General features: G+C 40.6%; 1 protein-coding gene across 2 annotated transcripts; it reads left to right on the forward strand.

Moving 5' to 3' along the window:
- Positions 1 to 1755: 1755 nt before the first annotated feature.
- On the forward strand, positions 1756 to 14785 carry smarcc2 (SWI/SNF related, matrix associated, actin dependent regulator of chromatin, subfamily c, member 2). Of its 2 annotated transcripts, none has more exons than XM_020646865.2 (26): positions 1756 to 1913; positions 2788 to 2907; positions 2993 to 3078; positions 3210 to 3291; positions 3696 to 3788; positions 3986 to 4055; positions 4149 to 4218; positions 4422 to 4497; positions 5601 to 5845; positions 5998 to 6122; positions 6242 to 6295; positions 7424 to 7461; positions 7557 to 7687; positions 7859 to 7930; positions 8926 to 9039; positions 9162 to 9315; positions 9410 to 9526; positions 9617 to 9679; positions 9765 to 10023; positions 10385 to 10546; positions 10679 to 10740; positions 10822 to 10942; positions 11043 to 11206; positions 11302 to 11436; positions 11542 to 11905; positions 12650 to 14785. In XM_020646865.2, exons 1-26 carry the CDS (start codon positions 1803 to 1805, stop codon positions 12712 to 12714), a joined length of 3153 nt encoding a protein of 1050 aa, XP_020502521.1. In that variant the 5' UTR covers positions 1756 to 1802; the 3' UTR covers positions 12715 to 14785. The 2 variants fall into 2 exon arrangements, with proteins under 2 accessions (XP_020502521.1, XP_020502522.1); XM_020646866.2 differs by having other exon boundaries at positions 3216 to 3291.
- The last annotated feature ends 266 nt before the right edge of the window (positions 14786 to 15051 follow it).

A 15051-nucleotide genomic window follows, 5' to 3' on the forward strand; every position in this document is an offset into this window, starting at 1 on the left:
CAATGTTGTGTTTTTTTTCTTTTGTCCTTTAAAATGATGTCTTTTTATTGTGTGTGTGTTGTTTTTTGCAGTGCTGCTGGCTGTAAAACAATTTGCCCTTCAGTGATGACACAGATACCATTTATATCTTGACATATAACTCATGAACCAGCTTAAACATGAATGTGCTCTGATCCCAAACCTACTGTTTGGTGGGAAAAACAAATTAAAATAATAATAAGAAACGCAAAACATGTTTTTATTATCTGGCAAATGACCGGAAATTATTACAGGGCTGACGATGTTGAATTGGTTTAATACATATACAACGATTAGTTAATGTAAAAGTAAGTATAAGTTGTTAATCTTGTTTATTTAAATGCTGCCTCCTTGTGTAGTCTATCAAAGGCAGCAGGGTTTAATCAACCTGTAAATCACTCTCAGCGAGGAGGCAGAGAGTGACGGACTGAAATGCACTGAGACGTCTGCATCATAATTCATTCCCAAACAGATTCTCTTCTTTGAATTGCCACTTTCAGAGAGCACTGACAACACTTTGTGGAGCTTCAAACTAGCTGCAGAAGGAACATAACACTGTAGTGAAGGGCCATGTGTGGCAGGGAAACTACTGTCAGAAGAGTGACAATTAGATAATAATACTTCTCTCCATTTTTCCCAGTTTTGCTTAATTAGTGTAACAAGTTCTGAGTGAGTGTTTGGAGTAATTAACACGGAAGCAAATGTTATATGTTGGTGCTTCTGAAGATGAAGTCACGAAAATCAGAGCTTAACTGGGAGAAAAAGCTGAATCTATTTTTATTTTGTGACTTACTCGTTGGTGCTTTCACAACTTCTGTGACCTCTTCAAACCTTCTCTTTCCCCACTGCACTTTATTCTTTTTTCACTAACCATTTTACGTTTTATGTACATTTACATTCATGCACATATAGTACTGTACTATACTACAGATTTCAGGCATTTGCACTTAACTCAAAACAACTAAACACAATGGCTTTTAACACCGCAAATATTTGTATTTTTGCCAAAAAAATCTGTAATTTTTTAACAATTATGAAACTGCAAAAATGTTATGTACATAATGTTGTTGACAGTAATTTATCAAGCATGTCAAACTTTCAGCAGTTCCAGCTTCTTACATGTAAATGTTTGCTGCTTTTCTTTGCCATTAATGTTATTTACTGAAGAGTGAGTGCTTTCTAGACTGTTACACTGACGGAATAAGCCATTTAGAGACATCACTTTGAACAGTGCGAAATTATGATAATGATCATTTTCACTTTTTCACTCCATTTTATAGAGTTGGTGATGAATTGTGACAATGATTATCGGATTTATCAATAATGATAATATCACTTCCAGCCCTGGTTGCTCTTTTTTTAAAGGCTGTATTGTTGCGTATTAAAACACTCTGAGTGACATTAAGCAATGAAAGGTCCCCCTCGACCAGCCACAAATCTAGGACAGTTTACATGTAAATGTCTTAAAATTAATGATCCAGTAGCTAATATAATTACATGACACCAACAGTATACATTCTGCAAAATGTTTTTTTTCTGCTCTAAAACACGTTTTTTTAAACAAGGCATTGTTAGTTTTGTTGAAAAATAAACATCGCGGATTTTTCCACCACTGTGCTTTTTAAAATCTCTTAAATTGTGAAGCTACATTTTAACTTATTCTCTAAACAACTGCGCCATCTGCTGCACATGTGTTGTTATTGCCTTGTGCTGTCCAGTATTTGCAGTACCACACGTCGGCCACTAGGCGGCAGCCGGAGACGACTAGTTGTCTGCAGGCAAAGATGGCGGTGAGGAAGAAAGACGGCGGCCCGAATGTAAAATATTTCGAAGCGTCTGACACCGTTTCCCAGTTTGATAATGTCCGCGTCTGGCTGGGAAAGAATTACAAAAAGGTATTGACTGCATGTTTTGTATCCACACACGCCAAGCTTACGTCTTCAGCCTTGAAATGTGGGCACTTACCTTTTGGGCAGAGGCTGTGACAAAGAGAGGAGGGAGGGTGCTGCTGAACATCCAGCTGTTTGATTCACGCGAGCCGGGATACAAAAGGATGCTGAGAGAACAGCTGCACCAGGAGCATCCGCGAAATGCGTTGCCACATTAACGTGACATTGATGTGTCTAAACAGATTCAGAAGCAGCACATATTGAGACATTAAGAAGGATATTTTGCTAAAAGGGGCACTTTAGCCGGCCAGCCAGCTAGCTAGTTAGCCAGTCTGCTAACGGTAATGCAGCTCAGATCCAGATGTTGGCTCTGTGGCGCGCGGCGCTGACTGAAGCTGTGGCCCGTCTGGGATAACACTGAGCAGTGTGCTCGCATAAAACACGCTGATTTACGATCAAAAAACAAAAACAAACCACATTTACTCCAAAAACAAGCATGTGATAATGATGAAGGAAACACTATTTATTGTTTTTTTTAACTCATATCAATTAAAACAGAGTATATAACTGGTAATGTACCCTGGAAAAAAAGAAAAGAAAACACCACTTTTTAAACTAATGACAAAATGAAAGTGTTGTAACCAGCACCTGATGGACTAAAGGTTTGTAAATACATTATTTGAATAAACAATAGTGATATTTTTGGGAGCCACAGTGTTGCATGTCTTTTTGCTTTATATCCAATGATTTTTTTGTACTAATGTGTGTTTATGCAGACTTTTTTCTCTAAATCCTTATAAGAAATAAAACCTTCCACAATGTAGGATAATTTGGTGTGTACTCCCAGCTCTAAGCGCTCTCCGTGTTGTTGTGCCCTCAGTACATCCAGGCTGAACCCCCAACAAACAAGTCTCTGTCAAGCCTTGTGGTCCAGCTGCTCCAGTTCCAGGAGGAAGTGTTTGGACGACATGTTAGCAACCCCCCACTCACAAAACTGCCGGTATGTCTCTGTGTCTCTCTGTTGACATCACATATTGTAAAATTTCAAACATGAGAGGTATTCTTTAACTGTTTTGTGTCTGCAGATGAAGTGTTTTCTGGACTTCAAATCAGGAGGCGCTCTTTGCCACATCCTGGCAGCTGCCTACAAGTTCAAGAGTGACCAAGGATGGTAGGACTTTCTTTCTGGCAGGATTGAATGTTCAAAGTGAAGATATACTGTGTAATCTTAATGTATAACGCGTAATTATAATTTGGCTATGATGCTGTTTCATGTGTAACTCCAGTCTAATTTCCTGGTAGGCGCAGGTTTGACTTCCAGAATCCGTCGAGGATGGACCGAAATGTGGAGATGTTCATGACGATTGAGAAGTCCTTAGTGCAGGTGAGTTTGTCTTCAACCTTCTCTTTGTTACACATGTTTTACCGCAAGTGCCAGAGATAAATGATTCACAGAAAATAACTTGTTTGAGATGTTGCATATCTCCTCACTTACAATATATACAAGAAGTGGGTGAGAAACAGGCTGCTCGAGCTTAACAGACAGAAATGATGAAAGGCATCCTGTCATGTTACATAACCAGTAATCCTATTTAATCAGTCCTTCAGTTACACCACCAGATCATCCCACTCTGTTAATCTGAAGAGTTTAAACTGCTGAGACTTCTTTTCTTAAGTGAAGATTGTATAAAATGTAAGAAGTAGTTATGTACCAGTAAATGTCCTAACAATTTAAATGAATGCGTGTGAATGACTCGGTTTCGCTCATTTACTCATCTGTTGCATCAGAACAACTGCCTGACGAGACCTGTCATCTACCTGAGCTCTGACATTGAGCCCAAACTGCTCGGCAAACTCAAAGACATCATCAAAAGGCATCAGGTACGTTTTATATTTGTTGATATTTTAGTTATACAGACAAACACTTCCCTGCATGTGAGAGCCACGTTCAGAGTACGGTAATACATATGTAATGTTTAAAGCTTTACCGCTTTTTTTCACTCGTGTTTTCCAAACTGAAACAAAGTCGTTGAGATGTTTTTCAAGATCATATTTGATTGTATCGACAATTTTTGCAGGGCTCAGTTACCGAGGACAAGGCCTCCAGCTCACATGTTGTCGTTCCAATCCCCAGCAGCCTTGAGGAAGGTGAGACTTCATGTGTTTTGTTTTGGCACAGTGCTTTTCTATTTATTCCGTGCACTGATTCACTTGGTACACTTCTCCTCTTTTTTTCTCCAGAGGAGTGGGTCCGTCCTGTGATGAAGAGAGATAAGCAGGTGCTGCTCCACTGGGGATACTTTCCTGACAGGTGCTGAATTTACAGAGCTGTGAACACCATCCAATATTCGACACCTCACTGAAAACTGTTACCTCATCTCTTTTTGTGGACGTTTAACACAATTCCCAACTTGATGAGCAGATCTGCTTTATATTCTTGTTATCCTGAAACTTTGTTTCCACTTGTAATCATCTCCTGCCTTCACCTTTGACCTTGCTTCTCTCATTGTTCAGTTATGATACTTGGATTCCAGCCAGTGAGGTTGAAGCTGCTGTGGAGGATCCCCCCAGCACAGAAAAGCCCAGGAAGGTATGTCAGTTCTTCTGTTGGTTCAAACGTCTTGTGTCTTTTCTTTCAATTTTTCATAATCTCCTCCTAGTTTAAAAACAAAATGTGTTTACCTTTTTTTCTCTGTTAATTTCCCTAAGGTGAACAATCCTTTATCATCTCTCAGTATGATGCAGTTTAATTCTTACACTATTACTTCATGCTGTTCAAAGACATGTTTTTCTTTAAGCCTGCAGGAGGAACTGTTGCATCTATTTATAGAAACAGTGTGCACTGTTTATGTGCATGATTGTTTTGAACATTTCTTTATGTTGTGTTTTTTTTTTTTATAAAACATTAGTTTGTATAAGATAGAGTTCTTTATGTTCTTTAAGCTGAATTGTACTTAGAGCTCAATACCCCTTAGTGTGGAAACTTTTCTCTCTCTATTTTATATTTCTCTCTGCTATAAACATCACATAATGAATTGCCATGTAAAATTGGCACATGGAGCAGCAGGGCCTTGTTTGACATTTGACTGAACAATAAATTCAAAGCAGGAGGCTCTTATTGAGATTCAGTCAGAGAGCATCAGTCACTCACGTAGTTGTACTCTCAGAAGGGCATGACAGTCGGAGCGATGATGGAGACGCTTTTATCCAAAGCGACAGACATACATCAGAGAGTAACTACAACACTAATACATTCATACACCGCCACCGAAGCAGAGGGAGCAATGGAGGGGGTTAAGTGTCTTGCCCAAGGACACATCGGACTTGTTGCTCAGCTGGGGATCGAACCCCACTCTCCTGTGGATCTGGCGACTCTACCAACTGAGCCACTGTCGCCCATTCAAACAATAATCAAGAGTCATGTCACTCTGTTTATTCACGTTGGGAATATCTACAACAGACCACAACTACATAGTTATATATTCATGTGGATTGCTTTTATGCATTTTATTTAAAAAAAATTGATTATTAAATGCGTCTGCCAAAAAACACTCCCAGAGACAGTTGGTGATTTTGACAAGATGTGGCTACTTTAGGTAGAGTCTGTAAACATTTCTCGGTTACATTTCACTCCTCTGAATGATATATGTTTTTGTTTTGCTCACACATCGTATTGTACGGTCTCATCCACAGGTCCACGCCAAGTGGATTTTAGACCTGGACCAGTATAATGAGTGGATGAACGAGGAGGACTATGAGGTGGGCGAGGGCTGCCCCAAGAGGAAGAGGATCTCAGCCAAGACCCTGACGGATGAGGTCACCACGCCTGATGAGCGGAGGGACAAGAAGCCTGGCAGTGCCAAGAAGAGGAAGCGCTCACCTTCCCCCTCCCCCACACCACCGCCACAGGAGAACAAAAAGAAGAATACCAAAAAAGGGTGTGTAGACCTCACACGTCTTTTTGCAACTCATCAGCTGCAAGGGAAAATCTGTTGCTTTAATTTTTTTTTTTTTCTCAGAATCAGCAATAATATAATGTCCTTTATATGTATGTACGTGTGTATGCATGTGTGTGGGTGTGTGTCAATAGCCCAACGACCCCTTACACCAAGTCCAAACGGGGGCAGAGGGAGGAGGAACCGGAGGATCTGAGTAAGGACTTGGAAGAAGCGTCTCCCATTCCAGCATCTGAAGATGGAAACCCAGCAAAGTCAAGTAATGGAGTCCACATATGCCAAAGATAACATTACCAACATTAATTATCAATTGAAATGAGCATGAGATGTCATCTCGTTGGTGCTTTGAGTAAGTTTTTGATATTTATTTCGTTTTAGATAACACGAAGAAGGACTCTGATTCAACTCCAGTCAAAGGAGGAACAGATATGGGTGAGCAGAACGTTTTTGCATTTCCTCTATCACGGCCACCTGTAACTTCTTTCAAAATAAAATATCCTTTTCTCAGTGCACTGATAATTAATATTAAGGCTGTCAGCGTTAATGCATACATTGAAAAGTGATGAAGGTAAAAAAAGTTAAATGTATCCAATTATTTTGGATCACATTAATTGTGTGCTTTTTTGTCTCTTTTGGCACACCATAGTTAAGCCACTGTCTTCCTGCTCCTGCCATAATGAAAAATAATGACACCACAAAACTGTAAAAACATCCCAGACAGCTCAGACAAGTCCAAATGAATATCCACCTTGGTTTAAGCGGAAATAAAACATCACCAGTGTACTCTTAGTTTGAGCTATCAGCTACGAGCTTTGCATACAGGAGCAGCCAATCAGACTGATGTCAGTCAGTGCCCGAACCGCCACTGACCTTCAAGAATTTGACTACAGTGCTTGCTTAATGTGTGGCAACTGACTGCAGGCCAGTCAAAGTTGTGGAAGACTGGGGTCTAAGAGACGTCCTCAGGTCAGCATGTTGTGACCAGATATCCGCCTTACTCCTGCATATTTCTTTGTGTGTGACAGTGTTATGCTAAAACAATATTTCACAGAACAAACACTTCGAGGCTGTCTCCTACCTCTGAGCAATGGTGTATCAGTGCAGCACTGGTTTAGATAATACATTTAATAGTCAAGGTCTCAAAGTACATTTCTCTGCATAGATTGGATTCCCAAATCAAGACACTGGTAAGAATTACTTTTTAAAGTTAATATGGACTAAAAAAAATGTTTCAAACGCAAAATAATCAATAACAAATACTATGAATTGTAATTCACTTTTGAAATTCAGCACTAAATAAAAAAAACTAAATAAAACAAATAATTGTTTAACAGCCCTAATTCAGATCAAACAGTGGAAAGGCAACAGTTTGTCACTGACTTGTTTATCTCAGGTTTTAACACATCTGTTTATTACTTTAGAGACACTTCTTTTCATCTTAATTTTCTGACTGTCCCTTTGTATTCTCTTATCTTAAGCAGTTCTCTATCCTAAACACGGTTACAATTTTCTGATAATCTGTGTTTACATTAAGCTGATGTTGCTTTTTGATTTGATCAGATGAGCCGGAGGATGAATCCATGGAGACAACAGGCAAGGTAAGAACGTTTGTGAAAGAGCAGGAAAAGTATGACAGAGGGGAAGTTAAAAACCAATATGCCACCTTGAATGTGTTTTTTTTTTGTCCAACCAGGAAGAGGAGGAAGGATCACCGAGTGTGAAGGGTGAACCGGTGAAAGGCTCTGACCTTCACGAGGACAATGTGACCGAGCAAACTCATCACATCATTATACCGAGCTACGCTGCCTGGTTTGACTACAACAGGTAGGTATTTTCAAATGATTGATATCAGCTGGTGTTACTTCTAGTGGGAATGAAATCCAGTACAGTCTCAGCACCAATCGGTACAGAGCTTGAGACTCGACTCAAAAAATAAGAAGTTGCTCATGTCGATGTATTTCATTATTTCATGTTCATATTTAATGTTTCCCACAGTGTTCATGCCATTGAGCGCAGAGCCCTGCCAGAGTTCTTCAATGGAAAGAATAAATCCAAAACCCCTGAGATGTAAGTATCTCACCATGACAAAACACAGTATCAGATGTTTATATTACAGTTAATTAGAACAGGAACCACATCATTTGTGGTAAAAGTGGGGAATTCACTCAGAATGGATTTCCGGTCCAAATATCACTTCAAATCAACTGCTCCAGCTACCTGCTCCATCTCAGGGTCTGTTTCACATATTGTGTTCGTGAGAAGTCAGCTCAATGCAGTTTTCTCTACGACTGATGATTGTGGAGAGCAGCTGTCTGCACTTTCATGCAGACCGAGCTCAATTCCATCCAACATGTAGATGATGAGCTGGGAGGGGAGGGAACACTTTTTTTCAAATTTATTGTGAGGCCAGAATGAAGAATGTGATTTGAGTTTTTGGCCGTTTGAAAAAAAAAAATGTCCTTCCTGAATGGAGCTAGCAAGGGCAACTTGTTCATTCATATGAAACAGACCGTGTTCTCACTTATGGATGATGTGTGCCTGTATGTGTGGGTCAAGCCACTGACAGCACAAGACTGATGATAACTTCATTGTATATATAATAGGGATGTCAGGGTATTGATTGTATTTAATATTCAATCGTTTCCCTCTCAATCATTTGTAAGGTGGAATTGGTGTCATTATTGCTGAAAAGTCTGAGTATGACATCCTTTATAAACACTGTGGTGCAGTCAACAGCAGCTCTCAGCAGACAGTCATTTTCTCACTTTAACTGCTCGTAGCTGTTACTGGATACTTATTTTGCAATGATGCTCATTTGCATTGAAAGGGGGCATTTTCCCCCAAATGATCGCATCATGACTCACTCAAATAAGCACAGCGAGTGAGCACAGAGAAGCTGTTTGAGCTGCAGTACTGTGTGATTTGTGTCATTTTCAGTATCTTTTTATCGTATTTGCACACGTTTAGTAAGCTGCTCAATCCTTCTGTGAATTAGGCAGTCAGTTTCTTTTCTTTTCCTTTCAAATACATCTTTTGAATCCATGGCCTTTTTCTTCTTTCAGTTACCTGGCGTACAGGAACTTCATGATTGACACCTACCGACTGAACCCTCAAGAGTACCTGACCTCCACCGCCTGCCGCAGGAACCTGGCAGGAGACGTGTGTGCAATCATGAGGTGGGTGAAGGCTTAATATTTTTATGTCAATCTAGAGATTTAACTATCTGTATCCAGACAGTCATTTATTTTAGTCAAACTTCCATCAGTGACGTAAATACACTTTGTGTCTTCTGCTGCAGAGTCCACGCCTTCCTGGAGCAATGGGGGCTGATCAACTACCAGGTGGACTCTGAGAGCCGACCCACACCCATGGGTCCACCACCCACCTCTCACTTTCATGTCCTGGCCGACACTCCATCCAGTCTGGTGCCCCTGCAGCCCAAGACATCCCAGGTCCACATAAACGAAAAGACACATACAATTAGACACATACAGACATATTTTGGGCTATATTTACATTTGTCCCTCTGTCACTGTGGGCCTGCAGACTCCTGCCACCCAGCAGATGATGTCCTTCCCTGATAAAGTGAAGGATAAACCAGCAGATCTTCAAAACTTTGGGCTGCGGACTGACATGTACAGCAAGAAGACTGGCTCTGTAAAGGTACATTTCTAACACTATGCTTGACAGAATGATTCTTCTGCTGTGTTTATCAATCACACTGATAAGGTGGTGGTAAATATCTGTGTACAGAGCAAAAGTGCAGCCAGCTCTATGAGGGATTGGACAGAACAAGAAACACTACTACTTCTTGAGGTAAAAATGAAACTCAAAATTAACCTTTTGGTGTGAAATGAACAAAAAGAAATACATAGCTAAATGAAAACCTCACTTTCCTCAGGGCCTGGAGATGTACAAGGACGACTGGAACAAGGTGTCAGAACATGTGGGTAGCCGTACTCAAGATGAGTGTATCCTGCACTTCCTGCGGCTGCCCATTGAAGACCCTTACCTGGAAGACCACTCCTCGTCCCTGGGGCCGCTGGCCTATCAGCCTATTCCTTTCAGCCAAGCGGGAAACCCTGTCATGAGCACAGTGGCCTTCCTTGCCTCTGTGGTTGACCCACGTGTGGCCTCAGCTGCCGCCAAATCTGCTCTTGGTGAGAAAAAACTTTTTTTAAATATGTGCACAAACACCAAAAACAATCTCAGCATAATGTGCTGCTGTACACAGGGTACTTAATGACAAAGATTTGATTAAATATTAAGATTAATAAAATATGAAATGAACTTGTTTTACCTTGTAGTTTTTGTCTTTGAAAACTTTTCGACCTTCTCACGACCTGCAATTATTCTGTATATAACCAGCAAAAGGATTGCGCATAATTATTCTGTTGAGGTGAAAAAAAAATGAATGGCATTGTAAATGTAAAAACACATTACCTCCACATGATATTGTCCTTTGTCATTATAGGTTACACTTTTTTTTTTGTTCATTACTAACGTCTTTTCCCCTCTCAGAGGAGTTCTCTCGTATGAAGGAGGAGGTTCCTGCAGCACTTGTTGAGGCTCATGTGCGGCGGGTGGAGGAGGCAGCGAGGGTCAGCGGCCGACAGGACCCGCTCTATGGACTGGAGGGGAGCGGCATTGCAGGCACCGGGCTGGAGGAGGGAGAGAGGCCTGGTAGGATGGACACACACAACACACATACAGTACAGTACAGCATACACACAGAGTTTAAAGATACAAGAAAGAAAAACTCCTTCACATGGAAAAACTAGAAAAGCAAATAAAAAGGATCTGACTTCCCTGCAGATGAAAGCAGTGATGAAAGCAAGAGTGACAGCCAATCAAGTGAAGAGAAGAGGGAGGCAAAGGTATGATGCATACCTGTCATGATATAAGGATTTAGGAGTTCTGTTGCATGGCTCATTATACTGCATTCACTTTCCGCACAGGACAGCAAAGATGGAGCTGCTGAAGAAGAGGAGAAGCAGGCGGAGAATGGGAAGAAGGAAGAAGAACGAAGTGGAGAGCAAGAAGGAGAGAGGGAGGTGGACAAAACAGAGTCAGAGATTGGTACGGAAATACACCTCTATTTCTGACGGTCAGATACAGAAAAAATGCTTATCCTAATTTTTGTCAGTGATGGTGACAATATAACTTTTTTCTCTCTCAGGGGATAGGGAGAAGGAGAAGGATGGAAAAGAGGGCACAGAGGAGGGACAAAAAGAAGCAGAGAGTGAAGGAGAAAGAAAAGCCAAGGTGGAGCGTGATGTGGGAGAGGGGAACCTGGCCACTGCTGCAGCATCTGCACTCGCTGCTGCTGCTGTAAAAGCCAAGGTAGGGTTTTGTTCAGGGGCCAATTCATGTATAAATTTACATATATGTTTTTCTTATTTCTCTCTTCTTACGTTTCTCCTTCATTTTCTGTGTAGCATTTGGCTGCAGTGGAAGAGAGGAAGATCAAATCTCTTGTTGCTCTGCTGGTGGAGACCCAGATGAAAAAGTTAGAGATTAAACTGCGACATTTTGAAGAACTGGAAACCATTATGGACAGAGAGAGGGAGGCTGTAAGTGAGGCATTCTAGGGTTTGTAGTATCACAAAAGTGAAGTCAGTGTCCTTACAACTAAAACCTGTAACATTTGCTGTTGTGCTGTGTTTTTATGTGTGTAGTTGGAGTACCAGCGTCAGCAGTTGCTGGCTGACCGTCAGTCCTTCCACATGGAGCAGCTGAAATACGCTGAGATGAGAGCCCGCCAGCAGCACTTCCAACAGATCCAGCACCAGCAACACAGCCAGTCCGGGGGTCCTCATTCTAATCAGGCTGCCTCGGGCCAGCCAGCCCAGGGTCCAACTCAGCAAGCTCCAAGCACACCAGCACCACAGCCTGCCCCAAGCCCCGCTCCTACAGCCTCTTCTGCCCAACCCTCTGAGTCCCAGCCGGCTCAGGGTGCTCACACCTCGCCCCCCTGCCCCCCAGGCCAGACCCCAGCTGCCCACTCCAGCTCCAGCTCCAGCTCAACCCCTGTACTCCACGGTGAGCACAAAGCAGCAGCTTTAAGAGATTCTAGTGTTAAAATAACAAGCAGGTTTAATATGTAATAACATATAATGCATAAAATATAAAATGATAACCTCCTGAGTTAGGAGTTATATTCCAAGCTTGATCCAAAGGCAATTGGACTTGGTTCAAGATCTTCAAACAAGTCCAATTGCCTTTGGATCAAGCTTCAAATTCACCCTGACCTGGGTGACTGAGAACCTACACAGACCCCCTGAGTTATAGTTTGGTAGATGTGATGGTTTATGTAATTTCTTGTGGTCAGACTGATGTTTCACATATTGAACAGCAAACAGTTGTTCACAGCAAGTATAAAAAAAACAGCAAAATGAACAAACTAATCAAACAGCTAAATGGGACAAGGGGGGATCACATGTGCATCCCAAAGCTTTATTGTTGGTAAGAAATATTCACAGTTTGGCAGCTTTGAGGAAAAGATAACATCCAATACAGGGAGAGTAAATATCAAACATTGTAGTGTTGTTAGTAACCTAAATATTTGGTTACATTCTAGGACTGTAACTTGTAGTTTTGTTTCCTATTAGCCTGTCAATCGTATTTAAACAAACAGCAACATCATCAAATTCTCATTTTTATAGACTTATCATCCCAAACCCAAATAATGTACACTCTACAACTATAAAAACAGAGAAGTAAGCAAATCCGACAGCTACCAAGTTATACAGATTCATAACAATTGTCTCCTGTTCCTCATCACAGAACCCAGCGCCCCTCTCCCCGGGGAAACGCTCCACCCCTCAGCTCCCGTCCCGCCTCCCCAGTGAGAGAAAAGCGAAACTGCCTGAGGATCTGAATGACTCTGACCACTTAGAATCCTGTCTGTATCATCGGAAATGAAGACATAAGAGGAAAGAAAAGAACACATTTTACATGTTACGCATTTTTTTCTGTCGTTTTTTCTTCCTACAAGACTATTTGATGTGAGAAAGAAAAAAAAAAATATATACGTCCATGTGAAACCACCTCTACTTTGAATAACCGTCGAAAATGAAGAACTCCCTTTCAATTGGATCTGCCTATGAAGAAAACGTACTGTCATGAAGAAGCCGTTCATCCTGCGTGGTCTATTATTGGACAGCAACATCTTACTTCCTGATTTTAAGCTCAACACCAGAGGTCAGGTGAGCTGCGAGGGTCTAAAAACATGCTGGTACTTATGAAGAAGAGACTCATCTCTTGTTTTCAGTGTTTTGGAAAATGTTGCATTCATGTCCTGCAATAGTAGTTCGCAGCGTGTGAAGTTACATGCTTCACAATGTCTCCCCCCTTTGTACTGTAGGTACTGATGAAAAAATGCACTTTTAATCTAGGTCTCATTGAAAAAACTTGAAGCATCCATGAAATTGAACTTCAGCACTTATATCGTCCTTTATCTTGTCTGAATTGCTTTTCCATACTGAAGGTTTTAGAAACTTGGATTTACTTTTCCGTCTTTATTGTAATACATTGACTTATGGTCTCTGTACAGAGTCGGACCTGAAGGTCACATGTCTTGAACCGACTTTTCTCTGCAGAAAAATGTATGTGATGAATGAAAATCAGAAGCCAGTTAGAAATTACAAAATGCTGGTTGGAATGCAGATGAAGAAAAAGAACTGTAAAAAGTGGGCGTTCTGTTACAAAAGTATTTTGTTGCTCTGTTGTGATCCTATTTAAAAGTACTGACGGCATGAGACCATCATCCTTAAAGGACTTATACTTAGGAATATCTTAATTCTGTCCCCTATTTTAACAGCACTTAGTGAAAAAACATGAGGAGCTTCATGTTTTTGCAATTTTGGATGAATTGAAAGAATCCAGGTTGGATTGTTGTGAAGAATGTAGTCATGTTCAAAAGGAGCCAATGAAAGAAAAGAAAGGTCTGAGAACAGTAATTCTACCAGCTACCACATTCAGTTTGTGTTTTATTCATAATCTGACTTTGTGTTTATTGCTAAACCAAATTGTTTTTATAATCATGTTTATCTCACTTTTATTCAGTGAGTTTTGTTACGGTTGCTCGGGAAATTAAGAGGACTTTTTTAGCAGCTTGTTTTTTTGTCGGTGCATTTCAAGTTTTACGTGGAAGAAATGTCAAAGAAGTCAAAAAAACAAGGGAGCTTGCACCTTAAACAGCTGACAATGGTTAGATTGTGTCCTTAATATCAGCAACAGTTTCCTCACTTTTTATCCTATCCATTTTTGTATTTTTTACTGTTTCCATCTCCTTTTTTTTATACGTCATCATTGTATCTGTATATTCTTACCCTTGTAGCCTATATTTACCCTCTCCACTGTTGTGTATGACGCGTGCAGGTCTGCTGGATCTGCCTCAAATGTGACTGAGCATGTGTGTACTTGGACGCATGCCATTACCGTCGGTTAACAACATTACCGTTCAGTTTTATTTTCAGTGCCATTTGCTGTTTGTTGCAACAAAAAAAAAACTGAAGAATGAAAAAAAAAAAAAACATGCTTTGTGTTGCACAAGGCATCATGTCAGTGTCATGAAAAATATTCCAGTCAGATGGTGAAACTTTACAGTTAATGTCTGTCAAGCCAGTATTGCAGACCTCACTATGGTCGTGATAATAAATGGACTTATTTTATCTGTCTTATTACTACATTGTGTGGATTTTGTGATATGAAAACAAGTGTCCGTTCAGTTTCTGTGTTTTTCACAATGCTGGAGGTAGCAGCAGTTGCATTGATTATTATACAGTAGAAATCCTTTTTCCTCAGTAAATCATCACGTTAGTGCTGACTGATACTCTGGCAGTTTGTATTAAAAATGGAAGGCGTATGAGGTTCAGCTTTTCATTACATGTCGGGGAAAAAATAAAGATTTGAAGAGGAGTCAATGTGTAGTTTTGTTTATTTTTTTCTACATCAACTCCACAGACCAGTAACACACACAGGTGAACAGAGACGAGTGGAAATCTAGTTTCATAAACTAGATTTTGAGGATGCCACAGAGCAGAGAAACAAATCATTATCCCACTGCTTATCTTCAAGACTCAACCTGGAACATGCTAAATCACTGATCACAAGTTATGCAACACTAGTGAAATAGTTTCTGACCTTCAACATATCATTTCAGTATTTTTCCTGATAAAGTTCAA

This window comes from Labrus bergylta, chromosome 5 (genome assembly GCF_963930695.1).
Source record: "Labrus bergylta chromosome 5, fLabBer1.1, whole genome shotgun sequence".
NCBI classification, from domain to species: Eukaryota; Metazoa; Chordata; class Actinopteri; order Labriformes; family Labridae; genus Labrus; species Labrus bergylta.